Source organism: Dryobates pubescens, chromosome 25 (genome assembly GCF_014839835.1).
Source record: "Dryobates pubescens isolate bDryPub1 chromosome 25, bDryPub1.pri, whole genome shotgun sequence".
NCBI classification, from domain to species: Eukaryota; Metazoa; Chordata; class Aves; order Piciformes; family Picidae; genus Dryobates; species Dryobates pubescens.
Genome location: NC_071636.1, coordinates 9,327,577 through 9,340,248, shown reverse-complemented (window position 1 = coordinate 9,340,248; position 12,672 = coordinate 9,327,577). Strand labels below are relative to the sequence as shown.

The following is a 12,672-nucleotide window of genomic DNA, read 5'->3' as shown; positions in this document are numbered from 1 at the left end:
GAGAAAATATGTAATGTTCTTTGGAAAACACAGTCCAGTTCAAATGAAACACTTGTGAGGGCCTGTGGTGACAGGATAAAGGGCAACGGTTTTAAAATAGGGCAGGGTAGATTTAGATTGGACATTAGGGTGTTGGACTAGATGACCTTTAGAGGTCCCCTTCAACCCAAACCATTCTATGATTCTATGATTAGGACTAAGTTCTTTACTATGAGGGTACTGAGACATTGGAATGGGCTGTCCAGAGAAGCTGTGGATGCCTCATCCCTGGAAGTATTTAAGACCAGTTTGGATGAGGCTTTGAGCAACTTGGCCTAGCAGGAGGTATTCATGCCCATGGAAGAGGAAGCTGGAACTAGATGGTCTTTAAGATTACTTCTAAGTCAAGCCATTCTATGACACTTTGCCTTTATAAATCTGAGATTTGGCTAGAATTTCTCTTTTGGAAGAACCCTGAGAAAAGAGGCTGCCATTATTAAAATGATCCTACTCTGTCATATTCAGAATGGGACATTTTAATTTAAGGGGAAAAAACCTTCCTCTCTTAGACAATTTTTATTGATCCTTGATAGCTTTTCTGAGTGTCTGTTCACAACACAGTTTGAAATTTCCTGGGTTTGATCAGAGCAAAGCCCAGGTGGGCTCAGGATACGCACACGCCACACATTTCCCTTCCATCCTATTTCAGAGTCCAACCCTTCCTCTGCATTAAACTTAGTAAACTCTTCAGAAATTTCTGGTCTGGCTGACATATTCCAAGAAATCTTTTAAAATTTCAGCTTTCTTCATAAAATTCACCCTGTGGTTGTCAGAACAATCTTACAAAACAAAACCCATTTAATTCCCTACAACAATTAATTTGAAGATGGTAACAATTGCAGAGAAAATCTCTTTACTACAGAGACATAAACCACTCACTATGGGCATGAGAAATATAATAATACAAAATAATTTCTCTTTTCTTTCTCTGTACTCTCTCCCCAGTATTTCATTTGCTTTGAGTTTAAAATCAATCTTTCCAGTGTGGGATTTTTAGGGAAGCTCAAGGCCTCAATCCTGCTCCCTTTAATTAATGTTACAACTTACACTGAAATTTGTGATCTGGGAGTCAAAGATTCTGGTTTTGTTTAATAAAAATCTTGATAAGCTCTGATATGTATGGGATGAAAATCTACTGGATACTGAATTCACTTTTAAATGTTTTTTTGTAAGAAATGGTAAATTTTGTGAAAGACAAAATTGTGTTCCATGCAGTTCACTTTGCATGTAAAGTAAAATAGTGACACACTGCAATTGAAAGGGAACTGGAAGGCCAAAGGTCAAAATAATTTCAAGTAAGAAATATGCATTAAGAGCAATGGATAAACACATTCGGGGCATTTTTCACATAAATACATTTTAACCAACCTCTAAAAAGCATGTAAATCATCTGGGTTTTCTAGAAATGACTGATCCTATTCTGCTGGCTTTGACACTCCAGGATTAAGTGTTCCAGGTTTTATAGCCAGCCCCAGAGAGAGCAAAGAAAAGAGGCTGCTAAAGCTTGACATTTTCGTATTTTAGTTTAATGTGAAGGAAAGCTTCTTCCTAAGTCTGGGTCAATTTCCATCTTGGCATGAATGTGCTCCTTTAATTGGTGTCTAAATATAACCTATCTTGCCATTAGCAAAAATTATTTCCATAGGAGAAGTAAATTCCTGAAAGTGGGGCCTGTTACTGTTTTAAAACACTCCATTTGGATATCTGGATTCAGCATTGTTTTATGTAGGAACATGGACACTCAAATTCCCATTTCTTCAGACATCTTTTAACTTGTACTGAATTAAAATGAATACACAGAAGAAATCTTCTCCCCAAACAAGGGCACAAGAGTCATCATGAATGAAAGCTCTGGCAGGGTCTGAATAATGGATTAGGACTTAACCTCAGCAAGCTCATAGGCAAGAGCTACCAAACAAGAGAAGTTCTACTAGGAAACATGGGATTTCTAACCTCTGGAATGACTTTGTTGACTGAAGGGTCACACAGGCATCACTCAGCATGGAGAACCACTGCAGACTATGGGTGGATGTGGCTGCACATAGGTCTGCCATCTCCTCAGCTTGCCCAAGGGCTTGCATATGGAGATTGTTATTTTCAGGCATGGGACAATATTCCCAATACAATCCAGGCACTCAAGTCCTGTGTCTTTTATGCAGGGCAGACAAAACTGAATGTTTTTTATTTAGTCAATCATTTTTTAAAATCTTCCCACAAATGGAACTGAACCTTTATACTGGAAAGGTACATAACCCTTACTGGGAAAGATGTATCTCAGTATGACAGTGGTGGACTCCCCATGAATAAGAGTGCAAGGCCATTCCATCTCCTCTGCAAACAGGGCTTTGGTGGCTTTCATCCTATGCTGCACTTACTCTCCTGTTCCCCACTAGATACTTGGCAGCCAAAGCTAGCACCGCATTGAAAGATAAAACCACCTCACTCTGCCTTCCTGCTTTTTCTAAACCAAACAAGCCAAGTGTTGCACTCAGCAGCCCCCTTTCAGGCAGAGTCAGAGAAATGCCCACCTTTAAGGATGATTTTTCTGGGTGTTCTTGTCACTACGTTTGCTAGCAGCAACTGGAGAAGCTATTATTCAGCCTCCCATTTAAAAGAAACCTCACCGGTGTATATAAAGCCATCTGTGGTTTTAAGTGATTCACAACATTAGTAAACCATTAGTCAACCATAGCTTACATTTTTGAGGAGGAAACAAGATTTCTGAAGACACAGATTAAATGCTTGTAGGATATACAGAAATATTTCATGCTGAGGGGCTCAGAGCACTGGTGAAATATTGATTGTTGCATTTGAAAAACACTTCAGAATAATGACAGTCTGGGAATTACAGTTCTATTACTATACAAGAAAGGATCTGTAACTCATATATCTAAAACACTAGTGCTGCCAGTCATAGGCCAAGCCATCACTTTCCTAGATAAGAAGAAAATGTTAGATATTTGTCTATTATTAAACCTATTGTTCCTCAAGCCTTCAGCCTCAGCTGGAGCCTTCTCATAAAAACAGTTAAAATAAATCTTTTCAATGTCTCGTTCTTTACTTTGACAAAGTTCCTGGTTGCCTGGAAACTCTAAAAGACTGGGATTTGTCTTCTTTTTCCTTTTTTTTCATTTTCCCCCAACTGTTAGTTAGATAACAGATCCATCCAATCACACTGTTTTGTGACAGAAACCTGGATGGCAGGCTCAAAGCTGGTGAAGTGTTTGTTTCTTGTACCCAAGCAGTGTCAGACTCCACCGATTACCCTGCTACTAGCAAGTTTCCATAACTATGGAAAATTGCAGGTTGTGTCTATTTAGATCATGAGAGCAAACTGTGAGAATTGTATCATCCCTGAGCAGAACAGATCTACCTGTGCTACCCATTTCTATGCTTAGCAAGAAATACACTTCCACTTCATGAGATTGTTATATCACTGGGTGTCTAGTTTAGATCCAGCTTTACAATGTTCTGACAGATCTGCTGGATGCCTAAAACACACCTGCTGATGCATTAGATATCAACCAATTTTATAACTTGCATCCTACTTCTATGCCATAAACCTATTTTAAAGTAATCACCTGTGGTGTTTGTAGTTAGCAATTGTAGTATCAGAAGGCAGATTCTTTTCCTGATATTCGGTGGCATAACAAAATAGTGGAACCAGAAAGGGCTTCCAGTGTGGATATATTCCACTTCCTCACCTCAATCTGCGGTTCTACACAATGTGATGACAATAGATCACCTTCCCACTTTTCAGGGCATCAGTTCCACACATTAATCTGTACACCAGATGTTGCAAGAATCAATTATCAGAGACATTTATTGTCAAAAAGAAAACAAGATAAGCCTCACAGGAGGAAAGCAGATGACATTTTCACCTGACACTCAGTGCATGGTGGGTCATTAAACTCAACAGCCCAGATCCTCAAAGGTATTCAGGGACATATATGTATTTTGCAAGAGGACAGTGCAATAATGCTCAAGCTGGAAGCCGGTATGCTATCTCCAAACTTGCCACCTCACTGCAGTGTTTCAGTATCATTCATTTTCCATAGGCAGTATTTCATCATTTTTTTTTTAATCTCAAAAGTTTATGACAAAAAGTTAGATATAACTAAATAGCCCTTAAAAGACAATCTCCAGAAGTCAAATATTTCAGCTTCTAAATAAGCTTCAAATTAAGGGAGTAATCCTCCCATCCATGTATTTTCACATTGGCTTAAGTTGTTAAGCACAGCTTTAGGTGATGAAAATAGCAATTCCATTCTTCAAAGCCACTCATCTGTGCTGTCATTAGTTCTTCACAGTATAGATCCTACCTGTTTTCTAACCAAAACAGTTTTTAGAGATAATAAGCAACAGCACTGTAGGATTTCATTAAAGTGTTTGAAAAAGTACCTTTGAAAGTATGAAAAGTGACTTAACAAATCATTGGAAACGGGTAAAACTGAATAACAGTGACTTAATTTCCATTTAATTTTCCATTCTCATCAAGCTTGGCTTATTCAGGTCTGATTAATTAATGTCTGCAAAGTGTTCTGAAAACATAAAACATTACATAAATACCAAACATTAACAGAGTACTTAAGGAAAAAATAATTTGTTGATTTGCATGGAGTTTTAGGAATTAGCATGTGCTTATTTACCCTGTGTAAGCAGGCCTGTCCAATCCCTTTTAGCCCTCAAAAACTGCTTCAGCAGCAAGAGGCTACAGTTCACAGAAAATGAATTAAGAATGACTTGCAAAGTTGAACTTCCAGAGGTACACACACACATAGATGGCTTGCATTAATTTTCAAGCCTACTGTACCTCCAAACAGGATGCTAGCTGCACAGCCTTGGGGATTAGAACAGCAGCACTCCAAGGATTTCAGAGGTTGCTGCGTTTTGAGCTTTGTGTTTTCTCAGCTTGCTGCCTAAGGAACTTAGAATTTCACTGACCACTTCTATAGCAGTCTGAAAAAATCATATAATTCCCTGCATACTTGGGTGTCTGGGTATCTTAAGACACCTTCTCCCTATTCATATATTTTTATACCTTTATAGCTATACAAGAGGACAACCATGCGTATATCATGCTCAGAAGGGATAAATTTCCCAATCCAGCCCCCAGGAGCAAAGCACAGACTATTGGTATAAGCACTTTGGAAGATTGGTTGGTTTATAAAACAAAGGCTAGGTAGGATAGGTATGCGAGGCCCCAAATCCTGTCAGATCTTCTCAGCATAAGTCACACTGAACACCAGACAAAATAAACAATCTGTTTCTAAACTGGTGTAAAATGCACACAGCAATACCATCTGGGATCAGATCTAGTGAGGCTGGAAACTGTGCCAGTGAGACAATAAGCGCTTTGCACTCTGAATTGATTTTGAACTGGTGCTCATGTCACCTGCTAAGAGGTAATGAGGCCATGTTTGGTCTAAACAAAAACTGGGTTGGTTAAGTTTGCTTTGATTGGGGTTTTGCTGCTGCTTGGTTTTTATTTGGGTTTTGTTTTGTTGTTGTGGGGTGGTTGGGGTTTTTTTTGGGGGGGAGGCACAGGCTGACAGATACAGTCTACCTTCTTAGGTCCTTTCACACCTCAACATTTCCCAATTAAAACCAAACATGTTTTCCTACACAGCTTTAGCTGTATGCATGCAGACTGGGTCACTTACTCTTCCACCCTGTTCTCAGCAGCTAGGGATGATGGAAATGATAGTAGAGCTTAACAAGAGCATTCCCCACTATATGCCTCTATAATAAGTGCTATAAGACTAAGGTCTCTCAGCAGGCATCTTATTTACAGGCAGAACAGTAACAGCAACTCCACAAAGCTAGCAGATCTTTCCAGCAGGAGTAGGGTTATCACATCTGTCATGCGAGCCAGCTCCTGAGAAATGCAGGCTGCATTCAGTTGTGCTCACTCATCCTTTTCTTTGCCATGTCAGCTAGCAACAGCCTGCATTCCCATGGCAGCCTCTCTGTGCGCTTCCCCACTGTGCACAGCCTACATTGCTCACCCAGAAGTAGAGAGGAGACTTTCAGAAAGCAACTCCTGTTACTGGACTGTGCTGCTTCCATCTGGATGTAGTTCCCTTGGAAATCCCAACTGTTTGGCCCTGTGCAGTTGTTGAAAGGGGATGTTTCAATTAGGAGGAACTCATGGCTTTGAGGAGAACTGTTAGATGATGCAGAAAGCAGTCAGGCTGTCTTGCAGTATGCAATTTTGTTTTCTTTTCTCTCGTTAGTGCAAATGTCTTATTTATTTACACAGTTTGAATGCACTGAATTTGGCCATAAATAAGACTAAGATTTATTGTATGCACTCAAATTAAAAATGGATACTCTGGAAGAAATTCCTCATGTTCCAAGATTGCATTTTAGTCTTATTCCAAATAATATGTGAAGCCCCACAAGATACCCCCAGTGTTTTTGCAGCTATTATACAGAAGGAAGAACAGTTGGGTTTGCTACTATAAGTATTTCAACTTTTCTCACAAGATAACCAATTTCCAGTTATTTCCCAATGTCCCTATCAAGGCTTAAAAAAATCTCAGTTCCTCTTTAGTCACAGCATATAGGCACTGCAGTGTATCATAATGTTCTTTGACCAAGTTCCATCCATCTGATAAACTCATCTCAGGAGCAGACAAAAGGCAGGCAGAAAGCACAGCTGATGGGTGCTGCCCTAGCCAGGATTTCACCTCTAGTGTTTTCCTTGCCCTTCTTCCTTCTGAATGCCTCAAAAGAGCTCCTATAAAGGCTCTGTTGATTTGATACCAAAGAACTAACCAGAAATAATTTGCAGTATCGATTCACTACAGCAAGACTGTCTGCTAATAAGGAGTTATTTTTACTACGTAATGTAAAAAATCAGCTGCATCTTCCCTTAAAAAATCCAAAAGACACAAAAAAAGACAGAAATCAACAACCAACAACCGGAAGAAAGCCTTTCAAGCTTTCTACCCACTGTAAGTGTTAAGAACATGAGATTTGATCTTAAGGGCTTCATAAACTCAGTACGGCACAAAAATCAGCTCTTTTCATCAGGCTATTATTCAAATGTAACCATGCAGTCTCCCATATCTTTATCTACAAGAAAAAAAAAAAAAAAACAAAAAAAAAAGCAAGCTAGTAATGAGAAAAATATCCCTACTGCTATCTCCAGAGTCACCACAATGCAGTGACAGAATAAATTATCTGGGGCTCTTTCGATTTTCTCCTGTTTGTTTAAGAAAGCAGCACAGAAATCAAAGATAAATTCACGACCACCTGCAGCAACAAACAGCAATATTCCAAACCGGATGGAAGAGGATGTCTTTTCATGAAAGGAATCAAATTGGCCTGCAAAAGGAGATGCAGACATTAAAGTTCATACTCCTTTTGCAGTATTTCACAGCTAGTTTCTCCTCCACTAAGCTCTTAATGAACCCACCTCAGTCTTCTTACCGGAAAGAAATTTTTCCTCTTTGTGACACTGAGCTGCACTTCTTCATGCAAATGCTGGTGTCATTACCACTGAAACACCATGAGGCTTTGGTAATCCCACCAAAACATTCACAGCTGCAAATGAGGGCCTAAATGTTTTGCTCAAACTTTGAACTCTCCAAGGAGAGCATGCTTTCATCTATAAATATTCAATGTTTACAAAGAAAGAGTGGATACACTGAAAAGGAACAGCAAGTAATTAATGTTCAGTGCAATGGCAAAGGCATGGAAACACACTGTTTTCTGGGCCTTTCTGTGTTGCTCTTTTGGGGGACCAAAGTCCAGGAGCTGACAAAATCATCCTTTACAGATATCACCTGCACTCAGAGAAAGAGTATTTACCAATGAGCCAGGCAAATCTTGGAAGAGGAATGAACGTTAAAATGCATTTAGTTCAATCAGGAACTCTGGCCCTCAGAACGTGTTTCTCTGAACAATACAGGATGATGCATAGAGCAATCAGTTTTTTGCTCCTGACTGGGCAATGCAGTGCCAGAACTGTACCAGTTAGTGATTGTTAAATGAAGCAGCACTGCAAACTGGCAAACATAAGGGAAAGAAAAGCAAATACAAGATGTAGTTCCTGCCATTGCTGCCATCACTTCTCCTATCAGCCTTGGGCCAAGCCAATCAAGGATGCTCACACAACAACAAAGTAAAAGCCCACATGAAACCCACCTGATCATATAAGGACTAAAATCATAAATTCACAGAAGCAGCTTTTTCTTTTACTCCATGGTTAGTTTACAATGACAAGGTGTCAGAGAGAAGATTAGCTCCACTTTGAATTCAGGTTCAGCCTAAGATTGTATCCAGACATTCAGAGACAGTTGAATTGGCCAACATCTGCCATTACTGCAAAGAGATGAAATAAACCCATAGCAAAACCCTGGCAGAGACAGCAGCAAAGCTCCAATCCAACATTCACAGTGGGGTTGTAAACTGGATTTGTTCTTCTTCTACATCCGTGGCTCTCCACACAGCATGAGCTCCATGCTGTCCATTTGAAACCAGCGATACTATGTGCAAGACTGTCCACACACCACCTTCTGTCATTTATTGTATCTGGTTCACCACTACCACTGGATGACATTCCATCCACACACTTAAGAGGGTTTTTTAAGAGGTTTTTTTCATCTTCCACATGCTTGAAAAAAAAAAAAAAAGCACTTGAAGAAAATTCTCTATTGACTTTTACTGCACATAATTTCTCCTCTCTCTCCAGGCTGCCTTTGGCAGCAGAAACTGGAAATTAAAATTAATTAGAGTCTTGTTTACCTTTACAAACATCTTTTCTTGCTTCTATCCTAGAATGAGAAGCTATTGGTCATACAGAGGAAAATGCCAATATTTGTTGGTTATATGGTGTAATAGAAGAAAACCAGCAGAAAGCAACTCAGAAAGGAAGGGTAAATGTTCATGAGAAAGTAAATAGAAATTACTAGAGCATATCTGAGGGAACTAGTGCAACATCCAGGGTCTTTGGCTGCTTCTCTAGATTTGTGCCAGAATATCCTCTCCACTGAAATCACAGCTCATGTGTAAGCTTAAAGCCCTAGTACCAAAAAGTCCATCAAGCCCAGATGCAAGACAAAGGTCCCTCCTAGAAAAGGTGCATTTGATTTTAGAATGAGAAATTTGCATATTTTAAATAAACCCTCAGCTTCAAGCTTTCTGCACACATCCTCCTTAAAGCCTGCCTGCAAAACATGGCTGACAGCTACACCTTCAGAAAGTATTTTGTCCTTTCTCAGGAACTCAGACCGGACCTTTTGTTAAATTGACACTTCGCAGCTCACCAGACTTTGTGGCTCTTTGGGGAGAGGCAAAGAAAAACCAGTCCAGTTGTTTGGTTTAGCAATGAAGTTTCCCACACATGCATGCTAATTTATTTCATTGAAAATGTCCCAACTAATTGCAACATTTACCCTTAGAGCACATGCATGGCAGTCACATTAATACACCAGAAGACAATGGCTCCTAAGGAGCTATTACCATGTACCAGGCCAATAATCCACACACGGTAAAGGATTTTCACAAAAGACTCGAATGGTTTCCAAGGAGCCATTATGGCACATCAGGTAAATAAAATATTATTGAAATGTATTTTTTGCATTTAAATCACTTGCAGCAGGTGCATAGGAAGTGGCACATAATAAAATGCCTCACATTCCCTTGAATACTAACGAGAATCAACAGAAACATTTAGCAAAAAAGCAGCAGCAGCAGCAGGTTCTTACCATCGCAAGAGGAACAATTCCCACAAACATTGTTCTGCTGACGAAGATCTCAGAGACCACCAGCTCACTCAGGGAGTCGTCTCGAGGGTATTCCACCTGCCAGGTAATTTGCTGGGCTCCTGCCAGGCTGCTAGCATTGTCAATCTCAAAGTCCATCTGCAGGATCTCATAAGAGGACATGTTTGCTCTGGGAAAAAGAAAAATAAGAAAGAAACACAACAAAATTTCACACCCCATCAGTAGGACATGAATATCAAAATAGTATCATAGTATCATAGTATCAGTCAGGGTTGGAAGGGACCACAAGGATACATAGAATACATAGAATACATAGAATAAACCAGGTTGGAAGAGACCTTCAAGATCATCGCGTCCAACCCATCAACCAATCCAACACCGCCCAAGCAACTAACCCACGGCACCAAGCACCCTGTCAAGTCTTCTCCTAAAAACCTCCAGTGATGGTGACTCCACCACCTCCCCAGGCAGCCCATTCCAATGTGCAATCACTCTTTCTGTATAGAACTTTTTTCTAACATCCAGCCTGAACCTCTCCTGGCACAGCCTGAGACTGTGTCCTCTTGTTCTGGTACTGCTTGCCTGGGATCATCTAGTTCAAACTCCCCTGCCATGGGCAGGGACAGCCCACACTAGATCTGGCTGGACAGAGCTTCATCCAGCCGGGTCTTAAACACCTCCAGGGACGGCTCCCCAACCACCTCCCTGGACAACCCATTCCAGGGCTTCACCACTCTCATGGTGAAGAACTTCCTCCTCACATCCAGCCTGAATCTCCCCACCCCCAGCTTCATTCCATTCCCCCTAGTCCTATCACTACCTGATATCCTGAGAAGTCCCTCCCCAGCCTTCTTGTAGGCCCCCTTCAGATACTGGAAGGCCACAATTAGGTCACCTTGGAGCCTTCTCTTCTCCAGACTGAACAGCCCCAACTCCTTCAATCTGTCCTGATAGGAGAGGTGCTCCAGCCCTCTGATCATCCTTGTGGCCTTTCTCTGGACACGTTCCAGCACATCCATATCCCTCTTGTAATATATTTTGATGTATACAATACATTTTTATTTCTCTTTTCTATTCACCAGAAAATTTACCATTACATTCAACAAGCAAACTTGAAGACACTGACAGAAACCTAAATCAAACTACACACCAGGCAACAGCTACAACTTATAGAGAAGGTGACACTTTATTTTTCCAGTTTCCTGAAATGGAGACATTTTTCCCCATTAAACTCAGGCATTCATTCTCTGTAATCACAATGAACTTCCAGAATAAGCCCCAAACATTGCACAGATGTTGCTGAATTATTTAATATAGCATTATTATAATTTTGTTGCTCCAAATACAGATGCTCAGAAGCAACAGAATGCTTGGCCATTCCTCGTCCTGTAGCAGAAGTGAGCTCAGGGGCGGGGGGGGGAAGGAAAATAAAAATGTATTTCAAAGCCAAACTTGTCTTTAGCTCAGTGAAAAACAAACAAACAAACAGATTTGCGGAAATTATACATGAAAAAAATTGGGGTTGGTGGAGTGTAGATTAACCTTATTTTCAGTTCTTGTTAGTGGTTGAGACTTGCAATTCTATGACAACCTTTATGTATTTCTCCTCTGGAAATAAAAGTTTCAAGGTACAGACATGGATATAAATGCATAGCATTCAGAACTGCATTCAAAAGTAGCTTTCATGTCTTTTGTTAACAACACCACTTAGCACTCTCCTCTGGTCCAACACTATGTAAATATTAATTATTAATCCTTAGGTTAGAAAGACAGGGCTTATCTTCATGTTACACAGTGGAAAACAGATACCAAGATTTAACCAACAGCACTCAGCACATCCACAGCAGGGACAGAAAACAGACCTTTGCTCATCTAGCACTTTCCCTGCACAAAAGTGAAGATACTTTACAAGGCAAAATACAAGTTCCTGCCTCCATTTCTCAGACAGACACCTGCAGTTTGGAGACTTAATGCAGCTTACAAAACATGGAGAAGGGATAGAAAGGCAGCAAGCCTGACTGAAGACCCAACTCATTAGTCATATTCCCCTGAAGATACAGCTGATGTTATCAATATTACTGAAGTTTCAGGGTACCTGCTGGTAAAATGGGTTAAAAGATGAATTTGCAGCATATGAAGGAACTCCACAACTTCAATGTGCTCTTAATGCAAGAGTGAGATAGCTTGTTCCTGACCTAGTGATCTGTCCTGTGCATACATGCACCCCTCAGTAAGGACCTTCCTCTCCTGTCCCATGATACCTTTTTTGTGTGCCCTTACCCTAAAGTAGTGACACCAAGAGCGGAGTTCACAGAAAGTTTTAGCTTGTTGCTCGAAAATAAAGAGAGACTTAAAACATCCTTTTCCTCTTCCCAACTGCACAGAGGCAGAATCTGGTTTTGCCATCTGTTTCTGAAGGCACATTGTAAAGGAAAGAAAAAAAGAAAAATCTGAGCAGGAATTATTGATTTTCTTGTTTTCTTTCCAACAACAAACACCACAAACATATGCTTCAATGCCTAGAGGATAAATATTTTCCATGCTGACAGGAGATAATATCCACCTCCAGCAAAACTAGAAGTTATTAAGGCATCTTTTGGGTGGCCAACCAGACAACCAGCCAAAGAGCTTTTAAGACAAATTTTATTGCACAGTAGTAGGGTAATTAAAGCATTTCTGTCAATAATAGAACCACTGTGGGCACCACACCGGAGTACTCAACTTCATAGTCTTTGCACACCACTTCTGGCTGGGTTTTATCTAAATTACATTAAAATAATTTGCTCTCAACACAGAAATAAAATTTAGAGATAAGCTTTAACTTTCAGAGTTGAGCTTTAACTATGGATCTAGGTATTGAGTCTGTTAAGGTATGTTTAGATCTGCAGTTTAGGTTCAA

At 40.2% G+C, this 12,672-nt stretch overlaps 1 protein-coding gene across 2 annotated transcripts in view; it reads right to left on the bottom strand.

The window, feature by feature from the left end:
* Positions 1-12,672, bottom strand: part of TMEM132B (transmembrane protein 132B) — a 260,331-nt gene that overhangs the window by 66,048 nt on the left and 181,611 nt on the right. For both annotated transcript variants that reach the window (XM_054173165.1, XM_054173164.1), the window contains exon 4: positions 9,756-9,942. In XM_054173165.1, the coding sequence (XP_054029140.1) occupies positions 9,756-9,942 (187 nt within the window). The remainder of the gene's footprint in view (positions 1-9,755; positions 9,943-12,672) is intronic.